We start from the raw sequence: 19,199 nt of genomic DNA, 5'->3' as shown, positions 1-19,199 counted from the left end.
GGTATATCCTAAAATGTCAATAGTGGCTATTTCTAGATGGTGAGCAGGATGGTGAGATTACAAGTGATTGCTAATTTCTTTCTTTTTAAATAAAATTTAAAAATTTTATTTTTGGCTATAAAAAAGTCTTAATACATTGAAAAAAATAAAATCATAGAAAATTTGTTCTCTGATCATACTAACAGAAGGAAATTTAGGAAATTCACAAACGTGTGGGAATTAAACAATACTCTCCTAAATAAACAATGGGTAAAAAGAAAAATCACAGGAAAATTAGAGAGTACACTGAGATAGACCAAAGCACAGCATATCAAAATTTATAGGATGCCAGGCTCATGCAATTTTTAGAGGAAAATCTGTACTTGTAAACACCTACATTGAAAATCAGAAAAATTTCAATAATGTAAACTTCTACCTTAAGAAAATAGAAAAGGAAGAGCAAACTAAACCCAAAGCAAATATAAGTAGGAAATAAAGATTACAACAGAAATTTATAAAATAGGGAACTCAAAAAACAATAGAGAAAATCAACAAAACCAAAAGTTGATTCTTTTAAAAGATCAACAAAATTTACAAACCTTTATCTAGATGGACCAACAAGAAAGAGACAAGACCAAAATTACTAAAATCAGAAATAAAGTAGGGGCATTATTAAATTCTCATTATGGTTTTTCATGGTGGTAAGATTGAGTTTCTCTTTCTTGTTTGCATTTTTGTTCTACCAGTGGGTTATATTTCCTGTGTATTCATGGTAGTGATTATTGTTTTTTGGATTCCAGATGCAGGACTTCTTTGAGGATTTCTTGCAGGGCTGGTCATATGGTGGTGAACTCCTGCAGCTTTTGTCTGGAAAATACAATATTTTCCCCTCATTTCTGAAGGCTAGCCTTGCTGGGTATAGTATTCTTGGCTGACAGTTTTTTCTTTTAGTATTTTGAATATATTCATCCTATTTTATTCTGGCCTGTATAGTTTCTATTGAGAAGCCTGGTGTTAGTCTGATAGGGGCTCCCTTGTAGGTGACTTGATGCTTTTCTTTTGCTTCTTTTAAGATTCTCTCCTTATCTTTGAGTTTGACTATAATGTGTCTTGGGGAGGATCTTTTTGGGTTGAATCTGTTTGGGGATCCTTACCTCCTGGATCTGAACATCTCTATCTCTCCCTATACTTGGGACATTTTCCTTTATTATTTCATTGAATAGGTTTTCCATGCCTTTTCCTTTCTGCTCCCCTTATGGAACACCCATGACTTGAAAGTTTGTGAGCTTAAGATTGTCAGCTTGCTTCCTTAGATTTTCTTCATTTTTTAAAATTCTTTTTTCCTTTTCTTCATCTGCCTGGGTTATTTCAAAAAGACTATCTTCAAGATCAGAAATTCTTTCTTCTGCTTGTTGTAGCCTGCTGCTTAATCTATTGGTTGTGTTTTTTATTTTGCTTAGTGAATCTTTCAATTCCATGAATTCTGCTACATTCTTTTTTAAGGTATTCTCTTTGTAAACTTCCTCCTTCATATCCTGTTTTTTTTTTTTTTTAATATCCTGGATTTTTTTTCTTATTTCATTATGGTCTAACAGAGTCTTCTTGTAACTCAGTGAGTTTCCTTAAGACTGTTAGTTGGAATTCCTTTTCAGTAATTTCAAGGGTTTCCTACTCTAAAGGGCCTGGTATTTGAGAATTACTGTATTCTTTTGCTGGTGTCATATTTTCCTGGGTTTTTGTATTTCTAGTATCTCTACATTGATATCTCGTCATCTGGTAGAGTAGTTGCTTCTTCTATTACTCTGGAGTTAGCTTTGAGGAGAGAGACATCATCTTCTTTTTTTGTTCTCCACTGGTGACTTTCCTTGTGTCAATGCAGTTGCAGGCCTCCTGCATGGTGGCTATGGCTGCTCTGGTGGCATCAAGTTTTTGCAGCAGCCATGGCTGTGGTGGGCCACCTGTGTGGAAGTGGTGTTTTCAGCATGCTCTCTTACCTGCTTCTGGGAGGAGAGGGCTGCCCTTGACTCCTGCCTAGGGCCCCAGGTGTTGCTCTTATACCTGCTTCTGGGTGGAAGGGGCTGCCCTTAGCCTCTCCGTTCCTTTTTTTATAGTGGTAAAATATGAGAGTGCTTCAAAAAGTTCATGGAAAGATTTGTATTATCTTTCAATTCTATTTTTCCACAAACTCTTTTTTACTGTTTGTTTTATTTTTGTTGCTGGCTGGTATGGGGATTTGAACCCTTGACCTTGGTGTTCTAACCCTGCACTCTAACTGAGCTAACAGGCCAGCCCTAATTTTTCCATGAACTTTTTGAAGTATCCCTGTATACATAAGATTTACCATTTTAACCATTTTAAAATTTATGATTCAATGGCATTAAGTACATTCACAACGTTGTAAACATCACCATTATCTATTTCCAGAACACTTTCATCATCCTAAACAGAACTCTATAGTCACTAAACAATAAATCCCTATTATTTAACCCACCCTCATTTAACCTCTATTCTATTTTCAGTCTCTATGAATTTGCCTATTCTAGGTACCTAAGTGAAACCATACAATAATCGTCCAATCAAGTTTGTTCCTTTTTACTGCTGAGTAATATTTTACTGCTGAGTAATAACCATGGTGGGATTCACCATAGGTTGTTCAACCATTCACCTGTTGAAAGACATCTGAGTTGTTTCAAGATTTTTCCTATTATAAAATATGTGTACACTGGTTTTTATATGAACGTGAATTTTTATTTCTCTGGAATGAATGTTCAAGAGCATAAAAAGGGTCATAAGGTTTGCCTGCACTGTTATCAACATTTGATGTGTGTGTAGTTATATCTCATTTTGGTAGACCAATGACTTTTTAAAAATTTTACTTCTAATTGACAAATAATAATTGTATACATTTATGGGGTACAATGTGTTTTGATACATATTTACATTGCAGAATGATTAAATCCACACTAACAATTAAATCCACTAATTAACATATCCATTACATACTTATTTTTTTGTGATGAGAACATTTAAAATCTACTTTTAGAAATTTTGAAATATACATTATTATTATTAGCTACAGATCTCTCAAACTTATTCCTCCTGTCTAACTGAAACTTTGTACCTTTTGGACAACATCTCCCCATTCCACACCTTCTCCCCATCCCACACCCCCCACCTCCAGCTTCTGGTAATCATCATTCTACTCTTATGAGTTGTAACTTCTATACTAGAGTTAAAAGTGATTTATACACCATCTTTACAGTATTAGGGTATTCTGAACGTAACTATATATTTACCTTTTCCTGTGACTTTTACACTTTCTTGTTTCATGTTGTTATTTAGCATCCTTTTATTTCAGCTCAAAGAATGTTTCTTGTAAGATTGATCTCCTGGTGATGAAATCCCTCAGCATTTGTCTGTCTTGGAATGTCTTTCTCTTTCATTTCTGAAAAACAACTTTGCTGGATGTAGTATTCTTGGCTGGCAATTGTTTTTTCTTTTAGAATATATTACCCCACTCCCCTCTGGCTTGCACGAGTTCTGTAGAGAAGTCCACTCAGCCTTATGGGGGTGTTCCCCTATATGTGGCAAGTTTCTTTCCTATCACTGCTTTCAAGATTCTTTGTTTTTGACTTTTGACAATTTGACTATAGTATGCCTTATGTATTCTTTTTAATTTATATTGCTTGAAGTCCTTAGAGCTTCCTGAATATGGATATCCATGTCCCTCCCAAGATTTGGGAAGTTTACAGACAGTATTTCTTTAAATAAACTTTCTTCCTCTTTCTCTTTTCCTTCTTATACACTCATAATTGTTATATTCATATGTTTGATGGTCTTTCATAGTTCTCTTATACTTTTTTATTCTTTTTCAGTTTCTCTTTATTTCTCTATTTGGCTAATTTCAAATGACCTATCTTTGAGTTTGCTAATTCTTTCTTCTGTATGATTGAGTCTGTTGTTGAAGTTTGCTGTTGAATTTTTCAGTTCTGTCATTGTATTCTTCAGCTCTAGGATTTTTGTTTGGTTCTTTTTAATAGTTTCTATTAAAGTTCTGATTTTGTTCATGCATTATTTTCCTTCTCTCATTCAGCTGTCTATCTGTACTTTCGTGCATCTCACTGAGCTTCTTTAAGATGATTATTCTGAATTCTTTTACAGGTAATTTATATATTGCCATTTCTTTAGGGCTGGTTATTGGAGCTTTATTAGTTTCCTTTGGTTGTATCATGTTTGCCTGATTCTTTGTTATCCATGTAGCCCTGCACTGGTGTTTGTGCGTGTGAAGGACAAAACCCTTCTTTCAGTCTTTACAGACTGGTTTTGGCAGGTTAAAGTCTTCTCCTATTAGGTCTCCAGGCTGACAGGCCTGCCTCCAGGATGGTGGTTGAATGGGGTTGTATTCAAATTACGTGGCTGCTGTTAGGTCAGCAGTAGAGACTGCAGTTGGTGGGCCTCTTACCAGGAGCTCCAGTGGGTATGGATTCTATCTAGTCCCTGGGTGGACTAACTGTCTTCAAGACTTTGGTGTGTAAAGCTGGTGCTAAGATGAGTGTCTGCTTCATGGTTCATAGATGATGGGCCTTTATAGGAGTGCTGATAGGTATGGCTTCTTCCCATCTTTGGGATGGCTCCTGTTGGATCATTGAGTATGTCTCTGGGAAGGCCATAATGCCCTGGACCATGGCTGAAGGAAGCTGGAACCAAGTCACAGTGTTATTTCAGGGTCCACAGCCAAGACCAAGATATGCAGGCCAGTTTCTGGGGTCACAAACTGGTGTGTCTCCTGGAAGGTTCCTGGTTGGGCAGGCCTGTTTTCAGATCAGTGTTGAAAAGAGCTGGAGTCAATTTATAGGGTCATTTCAAGATCTACAATGGGACTGAGATCAGCAAGTCAGCCAAGATAGTTTATGCTAAACAGTTTATGTTAAACTGTTTTGTTGTGTGCCTGGGGCTTTGGGCTAAGCTTTATCAGTTTGACCTCTGGAGGGAGCTAGAGACTGAGTAGCTAAGGTCAGTCACATTCCATGCCTATACAACTAACCCTGCATAAAAACCCTGGACCCCAAGGCCTGTGTGAGTTCTCTTGGTTGACAACAAACGTATGTGTTGTCACAAGTTATTGGGAGAAGTGCTGTCCATCTGACTCCACTAGGAGAGGACAACTGGAACTCTGCACCTGGTTTCTCTTGGACTCTATCCTATTGTGCCTTTTCCCTTTGATGATTTTAATCTGAATCCTTTTGCTGTAACAAACCATGAGTATAACAGCTTTTCTGAGTTCTGTGAGTCCTTCTAGTGAATCACTGAACCTGAGGGTCTTGGGGATCCTGACAGAGAGAAAGGAAGATTCTGAGTCAAAGGAAGTTCCAATTATTAGAGTTGCCAGCTAAAGAATATAGGAACATTTTACTGAATGCTTATTATAAAGCAAGGCACTATGTTAAGCACTTTACATGTAATCTCATCTAAACTTCACAATAAAACCAAAAGATAGGCATTATTATTTCCAATTCTCAGACGAGAAAACTAGGGATCAGAAACGTAAAGTGAGTTTCAAAAACTCACACAGCTAAATAGAATCCCAGACAAAATCCAAATTCAAATCTTCTGATTCTATGTCTAAAGAATTTTCTTAGTTACCTTTATACATTCCCCATAACATAAATGACAGTGCAAAGAATTCAATAAATACTTGTTAATGAAATAAAGTTCTGAAAAAATGGGAATAAGGAGTATAAAAGGAAATTTAAAAGATAGCAATAAGGAAATGTTCCATTAAACCGTTTTTTTAAAAAACCTGCTAGGACAGTTTGGTTGGTTGGGGCAGGGGTGGAGATGAGGAGCAGAAGGGAGAAAAAAAGAGACAGGATGAGGCCAGAGAGAGATTTTATAAGGGTGAGGGGAAGATTTTGGAAATGATGTAGGTGTGTATTGAATCCAACAAAACAAATAGAAATCAGGACATTTAATTCATATTAATAGGAAAATTTGCAATTGAGATTTTGTAACCAAGGGAGTAATTATGTTGAAAAACAAAAAGCACCTTTGCAATAAAAAATAAAATACTCTAACTTAAATATATAATTTTCCTGTTTTGATTTGATTTGGTATTCCTATACACTTTAATCTCAGATCTTTAGTCATAAAGAAGAAACAATTTACTTCTTTAGGGAATAAATTACCTCAGTAGTAGGAAATACATATTGTTGACCACTCTCTTTACTTAAGAAAAGCAGGTATAATGCTGAATTTCCTCAGTGAAGTAGAACAATGATTAGAAGATGCACATTACATTAAATTTAATGTTTACTCAGAGAAATATTGCCTCAGACAAAAGATCTCTTACTAATTAAATTGTGTTGATAGGTTTAGTGAAACTTGTAAAAGTTAATGTAATTCTGTTTTCATATACAATTTCTGTAACTTAATCCATACCATAATAAGTTAACAGTCAATATGTTCTGCTTTATTTTTTCTGCCACTTGAGCACCTCCTCTTTAAATAAAACATCATAAGTAAGACAAACCTAACCATTTCTTAGAAAATTTTATAGATATTCAAACATAATTACCTGTTTTTCTTTATTAACTCCAGACATGAAAAGTTGTTTGTATTTGTCCTTAAAAGCAAAGTTGAGAGCTTGTGTTGGAAAATACCGTATAACATTTGCCAGATTGCCACGCCAATAACTGAAGAAACCTACAAAAGAAAACATACAAATATATAAACCTGTATTGCATTATTATTAAATAATTGGCATAGTTTTAACAAATTTGGCTATTTGAACTATTTAAAACATACTTTCTCATGAGAAAAATAAAGTTAATATGTGTGTCTCCACTGAAGAAAAAAGGCAGTGTTAATTCTGTGTACCCCATTCCAATTTTGTTTATTTCAAATAAAAAGCCTTGAATACCTAAAAACCTATGGAAAGCATTATCCATAGGTTTTCGTTGGGCTGAATATAGGGCTCTTTACTAGTACAGAGCTCACTAATATCTGTCAGAGGCATAATAACCCTTAGTCTTATTCTCAAACCCCGATGTACAATTTCCATGATGATAAGGCTACACTACAAGTGGCTACACTAGAAAGAACAACTATGTCCACTTATTAGTTTTTACATGTATTTATGAGAATGTGAAAGGGATAAAAGAATCTAAAGTGCCTTCCATGTTCTGGAACCATTTTGATTGGGGGCTGAAATCTAGTCACAGAAAGGATGTATTTTAATTCAATGAAATATCTAGAGGCCCGATGGAGAGACTGGAGGAAATTTTTAAGGTCAATAATCTTTCTATCTCAATTCTCCATGGGCTGACTAATAACCTTTTTAATTCATATATTGTATAACCCTTAAAATTCAGAGCTGTGCTTATAATCCAGGGCTGATCTAAAACATGATAGGGTTAGCCCTTCAGTAGCCTGGATCGTTTTCATTAGATTGAAAATTGTCGAATGGTTTGACTGTGCTACTCTGAATAGGATAACTCTGGTTGCAGCTTGGAGAATACCCAAATTCAGTCTTAAAAATAAAGATTCAAAAGAAAATCATCTCAACTGACTGTGTCAGTGCTCAAAAACTGACAGAGTTGGATTACATAACTATACAGAGGTAAAGATATTTGTCAAGTAAGTATACCCTGTGGAAGAAATATAGAATATTGGTGACTCCAAGGCTGAGTATAACGTGGTTGCACAAAGACAATTAAGCATATTTAACAGTGAAGAAATAATCTTCTCAGTGCTCATAGCTGACTGTCTTTATATGGTATTAAACTTGTAATGGTTACAGCTACCACCGACCAATCATTTACTGTAAGCCAGGCACTGACAAAGGATTTATATGTATATTTCATTTAATTAACACATTATGCTTATGTTCTCCTACAGTAGCCATTTTAAACATGCACAAAGTGAAACTTTAAAAAATTTAAATACTGTCTAAGGAAATAGTTAATAAATAGCCAAACCAGGATTTAAAATAAGGCTTTCTGTCTTACTCCAAAGCTCTGTATTAGGTCTCATGGCCAGCTTAAGGCAATTGTGCTGGACTGGAAGGAATGCTTCAGAAGCCTATGCCCTAACTGACCAGATGTTACTGGACAAGGACTGTGTCACCTTGCATACCACTGATTTTGAAATTTCCTATTACTCTGCCAGAACCCTCAAAGCCTTATACACCTCCTGCTTTCCTTTGTTCAGGGGAACTGATCTGATTCAGTCTGCCCCTCCACGTTGGTGGAAATAAAGCTGCTTGGCTGAAATAGCACCTCACTCAGGTCCCCCCCCCCCCTGCCCCTTTCCTGTCTTGCCGAACCTAACACTCTATTCTAGACTTGGGTTTCTGGAGAAAGATATCATAGAAAAGTTCTAAAATTATTAAAGTATGATAAATAAAGTTCTATAAAAGAAAAAAGAAACATTACTATAAAATTTTTGAACAAGAGAAAAATTAGAAAATTCTCAAATATGTGGAAATTAAACAATACACTCCTCAACAACCAATGGGTCAAAGAAGAAATTAAAAACAAGATGAAAATATATTTTGAGACAAATGAAAACAAAGACACGATATACCAAAACTTACGGGATGTAGCAAACACAGGTATAAGAGGGAAGTTTATAGCAATAACTGCCTACATCAAAAAAGAAAAAAGATCTCAAATAAACAATCTAACTTTACACCTCAAGGAACCAGAAAAAGAACAAACTAAGCCTGAAGTTAGCTGAAGAAAGGAATAAAAAAGTCAGAGCAGAAATAATTGAAATAGAAATTATAAAAACAATAGAAAAGATCAATGAAACTAAGATTTTTTTTTTTGAGGAGATAAATAGTATGAAAAAACCTTTAGCTAGACTAAGGGAAAAAAAGAGAAGACTCAAATAAATAAAATTATAAATGAAAGATATTACAACTGATACATACCACAGTAATATAATGGACTATAAGAGCCTACTGTGAACAATTATATGCCCACAAATTGGATAACCTAGAAGAAATGGATAAATTCCTAGAAACATACAATCCACAAAGACTAAATCATGAAGAAATAATAAATCTGAACAGACCAACAAATGAGTTAGGAGATTGAATCAGTAATCAAAAATCTTCCTGCCTTCTAAGATATGATGACTTCACAGCTGAATTCTACCAAAATTTAAATAAGAATTAGAGTTCGGAACCCCAAACTGGCCAGCTGCCAAAAAAAAAAAAAGAATTAAATCAATCCTTTTCAAATTATTCCAAAACATTGAAGAGGAGGGAACACCTTGAAGCTTATTTTATGAGGCTAACATTACCCTGATACCAAAGCTAGACAAAGACATTACAAGAAAATAAAATGTAGCCAATATCCCTTATGAACATGTGCAGAAATCCTCCACAAAACACTAGTAAACCAAATTTGACAGCACATTAAAAAGATCATTCACCTTGATCAAGTGGGATTTATCCCTGGGATGCAAAAATGGTTCTACACAAATCAGTAAATGTGATACACCATATTAACAGAATGAAGGCCAAAAACAATATGAGCATCTCCACAGATGCAGAAAAAGCATTTGACAAAATTCATCCTTTAATGATTAAAAACTCTCAACAGTTTCATTACAGAAGTACAGTAGAGGTCATAGCTAACACCATACTCAATGGTGAAAAGTTGAAAGTTTTTCCTCTGAGATCAGAAACAAGACAAAGATAACCACTCTTGCCACTTCTATTTAATAGAATACTTGAAATCCCAGGCAGAGCAAATAGGCAAGAAAAAGAAATAAAAAGCATCCAAATATGAAAGGAAAAACTTAACCCTGTCTGCAGATGACATGATCTTTCTTATACAAGGGATCTTCAAAAAGTGTATGGAAAGATTCATATTATCTTTTAATTCAATTTTTCTACGAACTTTTTGAAGTACCCTTGTATATAGAAAACCCTAAAAATGCCACAAAAAAACTGTTACGACTAGTAAACAAATTCAGTAAAGTTTCAGGATACAAAATCAACATACAAAAATTAGTTACATTTCTATACACTAACGACAAACTATCCAAAAAATAAATTAAGAAAACAATCCCATTTACAACAGCATAAAAAACTAAAGAAAACAAAATAACCTTAGGAATAAATTTAACCAAAGAGGTGAAAGGAGGTGAAAGATCTGTACAGTGAAAAGTTAAAAAAAAAAAACTTTAAAACTAATTAAAGAAATTGGAGAAGACACAAATAAATAAAAAGATATACCATGTTCATGGGTTGGAAGAATATTGCTAAAATATCCACTTTTCCCAAAGCAATCTACATATTCAGTATAGTTTCTATCAAAATTCCAATGGCATTTTTCACAGAAATACAAAAAATGATCCTGCAATTCATATGGAACCACAAAAGACCCCAAATGGCTAAAGCAATCTTGAGCAAAAAGAACAAAGCTGGAGGCATCACACTACCTGATTTCAAAATATACTACAAAGCTATGATAACCAAAGCAGCATAGTACTGGCATAAAAACAGACACATAGACCAATAAAATATATGAGGGAGCCCAGAAAAATGTCCGTACATATGTGTTCAGTTGATCTTTGACAAAGGTTCCAAGAACACATAGTGGGGAAAAGACAATCTCTTCAATAAATGGTGCTGAGAAAACTGGATATCCACATCAGAATGAAAAAGTACCCTTATCTCACACCATATATAACCATTAACTCAAAAGACCTGAAACTGTAAAGCTACTAGAAGAAAACATAAGGGAAAAGCTCCATGACTGGTCTGGGCAATATTTTTCTGGATATGACCTCCAAAGTCCAGACAACAAAAGCAAAAATAGACAAGTGGAATTGTATCAAACTAAAATGCTTCTGCACAGCAAATGAGACACAATAAAGAGCTCATGGCTTTGGAGCAAATATTTGCAAATCATACACCTAATAAGGGACTAATGTCCAAAATATATAAGGAAATTAATAGCAAGAAAAAAAGATCTCAACTAAAAAATGGGCCAAGGATCTGAACTGAAATTTCTCAAAAAAAAAAAAAAAAAAAGACATACAAATGGCTAACAGGTATATGGAAAAATCACCAGAGACATACAAATTAAAATCACAATGAAACATCACTCACATCTGTTAGAATGGCTGTTATCAAGAAGATGAAAGACAAGTGTTGGCAAGGAAGTAGAGAAAAGGGAACCCTTGTATACTGTTGGCAGGAATGTAAATTAGTATAACCATTTTGGAAAACAGTATTAGAGGTTCCACAAAAAAACTAAAAGTAGAACTACAATATAATCCAGCAATCCCACTTCTGGACATGTATGCAAATGAACTGAAATCAGTATGTTGAAGATATAACTGCACTCTAATCAATTCACAATGTATATCAAAATATCACCTTGTACCCTTTAAATATATTTGCTAATTTTACCTCAATAAAGCTGGGAAAAATTATTTTTGAGGCAATTTTTTTTTTTTTTTTTTGGCAGCTGGCCAGTGTGCTTGAGGCGGTATTAATAAAACAATGATTACTTACTAGGAACTGCTTTTAACTAACTTAATCCTCATAACCTATGAGGTAGGTACTATTAGTTCCCCCCATGAAGTAATGAGTTAAAAACAACTTCTAAGGCACAGGAAAGTTAAGTAACTTGCCCAAGTTCACTTAGTCATAAAGTTGTTGAGATAGAATTCAAACCCAAGTAGTCTGGCTAAAAAATTCGGTACCTTAACTATAGGACTTTTCTATGAGTACTTTGGACACACTAATATTTTCTGCACTAAGAAAGATCAACTGTTTCTTTAATGGAAGCAAAATAAATATCTTAAATCATGAGAAATGTAAGCAAATTAGAAAGGAATATTTCTTGCTAATTAGGCCTTACTAACTACTAAGAGATGTTGGTGAATCTAATTTTTGGAGTTATTTTTAGTGGTACTTAAGCTCTTAGCAGTCAATAAAAACTTTTTTTCTTTTTTTTTTTTTGTGTGACTGGTACAGGGATAGAACCCGGAACCTCAGTATTACCAACACCACATTCTAACCAATTGAGCTAACTGGCCAGCCAGTCAATAAAAACTTTTAAGAACACAGTTAAGCATTTGTATTTTCTCAGAGGTCAGACCTCTGGAAGAGAAAGAATATAGAAAGTGAACTGTGACTGTGTAAATGATGTTTAAGAATAAGATTTGATTTTCGGAACCACAGTTTACAGTAATACAATGACAGGGTATTGGCAGAGGGTAAAGTTGATAACCAAAAGAATCTGCTCTGACCAGGTTAGCTAAATTATAGTGCCTTGGGAGATCTAGGATAAGTCAGTAATCACATCCACTTGTCCTGGAAAATGTTATCATAAGACCATTTTACTTAGCAGCAGCCAAACAGCACCAGCAAGCCATAAGATAACCTAGAATACTTATTACCCTTACCCTACATCCCTCCCTGCAAGAAGGATGAAACTAACAATCCCAAATCTATATGTCATGTATAACCAATAGAAAGCCTGATGATGTAATTAGGCAGGGCTGTCTTTCTCCTTTGACCCTTCCCTCTTCTGTGGTTATAAAATGTTAAGCTCTGATGGTCCTTTTCAGAACATATTTTTCAGTGTTCTATGTGTCTCCCTAGTTGCGATTGTCATACTGGCTCAATAAATCCTTGCTATATGTATTTGGTCTCAGTTGCTTTCTAGGTCATCATTTTGGAGACCGTGGAAAGAACTCCAGAGCAACTCCCCCGACCACTCAGCATTTCTATTTTATTAAGATAAAGTAAATATAAATAAAATACCTAATATGTTCTTTCCATACTCCCCAAAAGTCATCTTTAAGATGAACCCTAGGGTGTTAAAAAATCTCACTACTCTAGCCTTCAGAAAAATTGGTTTGGAAATGTTCAGATGGAAGATAGCTGATAAACTCATTGGCGTTCTTTCCATACTCCCCAAAAGTCATCTTTAAGATGAACCCTAGGGTGTTAAAAAATCTCATTACTCTAGCCTTCAGAAAAATTGGTTTGGAAATGTTCAGATGGAAGATAGCTGATAAACTCATTGGCCAGGAACTTCTAAAAGAGAAAAGAGTTCTGGTAGTCCCTTAAAAATGAGACTGTATAAATCAGATCTGTTAAGAGCTATGTTGAGAATAAAATAGAACTGAGGCCAATAGAGGTGGGAGAGGGGCAGGGGAGGTTAGCAAAAAATTGGTAAAGGGCCACAGAAAAATGATTATAATGTGTAAGGTTGAATATACTAATAATCCTGATTTGAACATCACATATTGCACACAAGTATTGATATTCAACGTTGTACCCCACAGACATGTACAATCATGTGTCAATTAAAAAAACTATGTTGACAGTATATTAAAAGTCATTTTAATTAAATATATGAACATATGCATATTTTAGTCAGTGCAAAAGCATAGACACCAAAATGTTAACTATGATGATTTCAGTAGTGATTTGTTTTGACTTTTAGCTTCTTTTTATTTTCTAATTTTTATAATAAACATGCATTATTTGTGCAATAAGTTTAAATAGTATTAAATAAAAGCACGCATACCAAGTTGGAAGGTGATAAAACCAGTTAAAGAATAGAGAAGATCTTTAAGAATAGCATGAGTCAGGATAAATCCAGAAGCTTTTGTAAGCCAAGAAAAGCTTATAAAAGTATCAAAGACATTCGATGTTTAAAGCTATATTTAGGGAAACAAGAGATCTGTCCTTGGGGTGGAAAGAAAGCAGAGATAAGGTAAGAAGATAGTGAGAGAGCATCTAATTGCACGTTCCATGTTCATGTTGCCTAAAAAAAAGGCAAAGTTGTCAATAAAATTAGAGAAAACATGAAAACTAAGAGAAACTTCAGAACACTTGAGATGGGCATGTATCTTGACTTTCAAAAAAGGGAGAGAAGGCAAATTACAGAAAATACAGTCTCAGAGTTTGATTGTCCAGTAAAATTCCAGAATGATCTAGCATGGTGATTCTCAACCTACCAGGCTCAAGTCGTCTACATATAAGAAATATTTTACAATATTACCTTTACTGGCCAGAAATAAAATTCAAAGACAATGTCCTAGTCAGCAGTTTTTAGAAAATCAGTATAATGCCCTTGCTACCATATTAAGAGAGAAATTAAGGGAATCTATAATGTATTTTAACATGTAAATTGGTGGGCCATAATCATGCCATAGATATACTAGTCATATGCTTCCCTCTATTTACAATGAATCAGTTACAATTAAACTACCCATTGATTGAAAAAAGGGCTTAATAAACGTATTTGTACATATAAATATACAATCATCATGAATGTAATAGCTACAAATACAGATGATATAAGTGGTGACCAAATATCACAAGCAGAATTGCTGATATGAGTTTTCACAGTGATAAACAACTCTTAGTAAAATTCTGAACAAAATAAAAGTACAATCATCCCCCTACTTCCTTACATGGTACTTGCTCTACAGGAATCAGTGTATACTAAAACTTTATCCCAGATACTATGTGTTTTTAAGTAAATCATAGTTAGGTTCTAAGCTCAGATAATCATAAACAGGTTTCACTGCTATATGAATGTTCAATGGAAGATCTAAAAGTCATTCGGGTTGCAGGATATGTCTTCATTGTGTAGGACTGGTCCATGTAAAGCAGCAGGATGTTTAGCATCCCTGGTCCTTGCCTTTCATATTACTGCAATTTAGGGTTACACCTGTCTGTGCTAAACAAAAAATTCCCTCAAGCGTCTCAAAATGCCTCTAGATGGCAATATTATCCCTGCTGTGAATTGCTAATCCCTTAGCATAGGATGTACCATAGTGTACTTATAACAATGCCTTGTACATAAGAATAGAAAACATCTTAAAGTTCTGCTTATGATCATCTCATCTTGGAAGGCAAAGAAAACAGGGACCTTTCTATATTAAAAATGATCTCAACTTGCAGGAGTCATATTGAACATATTTAGGTTTAAATATTGCAAAAAACATTTAAAATAAAAATAAATTAGCATCGATCAGCACAGCGTGACCAGAATACTTCACTTTACACGACTAAATAAAGCAAATGAGCTAATAATAAAGAGACTCCTACTTCTCTGGAGAGGTCTTAAAATTTGAGCTAAAAAGAGATAGATTTCTGCTTTTCCTGTAAAAAACCTTGGGGGAACTAAGAGGCTTGTTCTGACAAAACAAATGGGAATGGAGAGGGGGGACCACTATTAAAGATCTGAGCTCAGCCTCCAGTTTGGCATTCTAAGTGCACAGTTTCGGATGATGCCTTAAGATTCTACTCTTGACCCCATATACTTCACCCAATAGGTTAAGAAGAGTTGTAACCACATTCCTAGGGAGAAAGTGCCCTAGACCTGGGAGTGGAAGAAAGGACTGCATGGGAGTTGAAGCCCCTTCTTTTCTTGTTCAGAATACACAATAAGTAGGCCTATTTCCTTTTGAAAGTTCATATAGATTTTTCCAAGTACATGGGTTGATTACATAAGATTTCTGATAAACATTCCCTTAGCTAAGATAGATGCCATTTTGCAGCAATGGTTCATAAAGCACTTCCATTATTTATTCCTACAAATCATTTTAATTAGTGGAAAAAATTCCATGATAAACAAAAGTAAAATTTTAAATAAAGACAAGGCCTGACACAAAAAAGAAAAACTGGTAATACTGACACCATCTTTATTTAAAATTTTTATAGTTTGTTCATGTTTTTACATAACTTTTGATTTTTAAAAATATTTCATTAAAATACTATTTATCTTAATTACTGAGTTTTTTGGTACCCCTTAAATTTTGTGGAAAGGTGAGGGCCTAATTAGTCTATACTCTGATCTTCAGTAGTTCTCAAGAATAAGCAGGATCTCTTCTCACTAATAGGTATCAGAGTACTGGGAGGCCCCAAGACTTCCAGATTTGTACTTCTCCTAAGCATACCATTGCAACGAACATATTAAAAACTTAAAAATGCCAGATTCTCACTAATAGGTATCAGAGTACTGGGAGGCCCCAAGACTTCCAGATTTGTACTTCTCCTGAGCATACCATTGCAACGAACATATTAAAAACAAAAATGCCAGTTAACATACAGCAGAGTGCCTAATGGCATCTCCCTCGATCCTGGGAGGTCAACCACTTTCCTTTTGGCCAGGCACAGATGTATCAAGATGTAAATCATGCTACAGCAGAGAAATTTAGGGAAAAAGAAGGGAAAGCAGAACCTGTTAGACTGGTTAAAAACTAAATTCTGGAAGGTTAAACATCAAACTCATCACCGACAGACGTGGCCGAGGCACCCGCAATGGTCCCGCTCCCGGCCAAGCCCCACCCCGTGCAGTGGTCAGGAGTTGGGAGAGGCTGGCCCAGGGGCCTGCCTTACGCACCCTGCTCACGGGGAATCCGCACCAGGCAGTCCATCATGCCTTTATAGCGCGCCTCGGGGCTGATCTGCTTGGAAGACGCCTGAACCTGCAGCAGCAGCTTCACCCGCTCGATGGGCGCCACCGCTGTCTTTGACACAGCCGCTGCGACCCCGCCAGCCAGGAGGTCTTTCCCGAAGGACACAGCATCAAACAGCCGTTTTTCGGCCTTCTTCTCCTGCTTTTTTTTCCCTTGCTCACGCTGCATGGTGGGAATGGTGGACGTAAATACAGGCAGCAGTAGTTCAAGACGCGGACAGGAGCGACAGGAGCGACGACGAAGGGAAGTAGAAAATCGCTTCAGCGTCCTCCTGGCGGGAAAGCGGCGCTCAGGACGTGGGAGCTGCGCAGGCGCCTCCAACGGCCTCCCGCCACTTGGCGCCTGACACGTGACTCCCAACACGTGGCTGTCGGACTCACGCGCAGCCTCCGCACGTGTGAATGCTGGGACTTCATTGCTGCAGTCAGGAAGCAGTGGGTTGAGGGTGGGGGAGGTGCACGGAAACACCTAAGGGAGCCCCTTCTCTGTAAGGAAATTCAGCTGCCGAAACTAGTACAGAGCGGTAAACCACTGGCATGGGATTAATCGAATTTAGTTTTTGTTCCTATGGCTACTGCCTTCGCTTTCTCTTAGAAATTGCTTTAATCTGTCCTTTTAATTTAGCAGGGGTCACATGTCTAGTCACTTTTGCACTGTGTGCTTTTGCTGATTGCATCCCCTCAGCATAATTCAACACCTTCCACTTTTTTGTATTTAAATTTATAATTTTATCTACAGCCCTGGTGTCTCAATCCAAACTGCGGATTCAAGGGGGTTTGGATGTGGTTGTTGAATTGATGCTTGGGTTTAGGCCCTGACCATTAAAACAATCTCTGGAAGGGAGGCCTCATGTCAGTATTTAAATTCCCCAGGTAATTCTAATATGCAGGGTTAGAAACGGATGACCTATTCGAGAACAGAAGCTTACAAACTTTTTGATTTCAGTACCTCTTTTCTTTCTTTCTTTTTTTTTTTTTTTGACCTGTAAGGGGATTGCAACCCTTGGCATGGTGTGGTCTGCACCACGCCCAGCCAGTGAGTGCCCCGGCCACCCCTATATAGAATCTGAACCCACGACCTTGGCGCTACCAGTGCCGCACTCTCCTGAGTTGAGCCATGGGCCGGCCCTCAGTACCTCTTTTCACTCTTAAAAATTATTGAAGACCAAAAAGAATCTTGTTTTTGTTACATATATTGACAATTTACCATATCAAAATTAAAACAAAATCTTAAAGTATTAGTTTGAAATAATACTAAGTCCATTACACAACAACATAAATAACACTTTCAAATAAAAACTAAAACATTTTCCAAAACAAAATAGTGTAGTGATGATATCGGAGGTAGGGTCAGGGGGCCCTGATAGTGGGCCTCAACCCACCCTGTCCTCTTACCAGGTTCTGGACTCCACCACAGGAAAGAATTCAAGGGCAGAGTCACAGTAGAAAGTGAGAACAAGTTTAATATAGAGAATAAGAGATACGGACTTCACAGAGATAGAGCAGCATAGCTCCAGAGACTGAGCAGGGTCAACCTCAAGTTTAACGTCAACCTTAAGAAATACACACCTTAAAGTTCAATACAGAAGTCAGGCTGGCTCAAGATAGTGAGCAGCCGCTTGCTGAAAGTAAGTTTGATAGAAAAAGAAATACACACTCCATAGGCAGAGTATGAGCTGGCTCCAGGAGAGAGCAATAGCCCTGCCTTCTGCTGGCATTCAGCTTTTGTAGTTTTGCTATCTAATAAATATTCAGTTAAGGGGGTGGTTCCCAGTTATGTAACATTAGTCTTGCAAATGCTCAGTTGGTCTCTTCTCAGAGCATGTTCATTGGTCAAACGGTGTCACATGCACCAGGCATATTTAAGAATATTGTGTGCTCTCTATCACCTATAGCGGAAGGTCATTCAACTACCAGTGTTATTATAACCCTTCTCTACTGAGCATGCCCAGCCACTAGATTTGCATAAGCCAGACCCGTGTGGTGCTGAACAGTAGCTTTCCTTTAGGGGAGGGCCCAGAGGAAGGTCCTGGGATCCTTGGGGAGTGGCTTGAAACCCAGAGGTGTGTCCTGAAATCTGAGCCCAGGGAAACTGAGCACCTCCTACATCAGTGAGAATGTTGGTGCGAGCAGGACTGAAGTCATGTTGGGACTTAAAACTGCATGGACTGTAGGCAAATTAAAAAGACAGGTTTTTTTTCTTGGCATGCTCTCTTTCTCCGTGGTTCTATGATATTTTGAGCCTTGGTTATGGGGCAAGATGACATTATTTACATAAATGTAAAGTTGTTTTCCAGCCTGCCTGAAGCTGCAGGCTTGCAGTGAGGCACATACTATCCAGCAGGACCCTGACATAAGGACAGGACCAGAAACCAGATGGAGCTTTGGCACGAATTGGCACCTGCCCCTTGTATGTCCCACTAACCCCCTCTGCCCCTTCTTTAAAAACTCCTCAGTAAATCTGGAGTCTTTGATATGGTTTTAGTCCGGCGATTCTCTTTCAGGTTTACGGGAGAGATGGGTTAGCCTGCCATCTCTTCTCAGGTCACCAGTATTCCTGAATAAAAGCTGACTTCCAATTTCACCAACATTTGACTTTAGAGTGGTTTGTTTTTGAAACGGGGCAGGCAGCCAGACCTGTGCCCCGTGTGCCCTGTAATAAGAATAGCATTGTTTTATATGTTTGAAGCTCCATTCACCAACATTTGACTTTAGAGTGGTTTGTTTTTGAAACGGGGCAGGCAGCCAGACCTG

General features: G+C 36.7%; 1 protein-coding gene across 1 annotated transcript in view; it reads right to left on the bottom strand.

Annotated features, from left to right (window-relative positions):
* The window catches only part of SLC25A31 (solute carrier family 25 (mitochondrial carrier; adenine nucleotide translocator), member 31), a 31,386-nt gene extending 14,772 nt beyond the window's left edge, over positions 1 to 16,614 (bottom strand). Inside the window, exons 1-2 of the mRNA XM_008581611.1 lie at positions 16,371 to 16,614; positions 6,554 to 6,681 (exon numbers count right to left, since the gene is read on the bottom strand). Of these exons, the coding sequence (XP_008579833.1) occupies positions 6,554 to 6,681; positions 16,371 to 16,614 (372 nt within the window). The remainder of the gene's footprint in view (positions 1 to 6,553; positions 6,682 to 16,370) is intronic.
* Between the last annotated feature and the right edge of the window lie 2,585 nt (positions 16,615 to 19,199).

The sequence above is a fragment of the Galeopterus variegatus genome, unplaced genomic scaffold, assembly GCF_000696425.1.
Source record: "Galeopterus variegatus unplaced genomic scaffold, G_variegatus-3.0.2 Scaffold2404, whole genome shotgun sequence".
Taxonomy (NCBI): Eukaryota; Metazoa; Chordata; class Mammalia; order Dermoptera; family Cynocephalidae; genus Galeopterus; species Galeopterus variegatus.
Note: the sequence above shows the minus strand (reverse complement) of the source record. Positions and strands in the feature narration are given on the sequence as shown.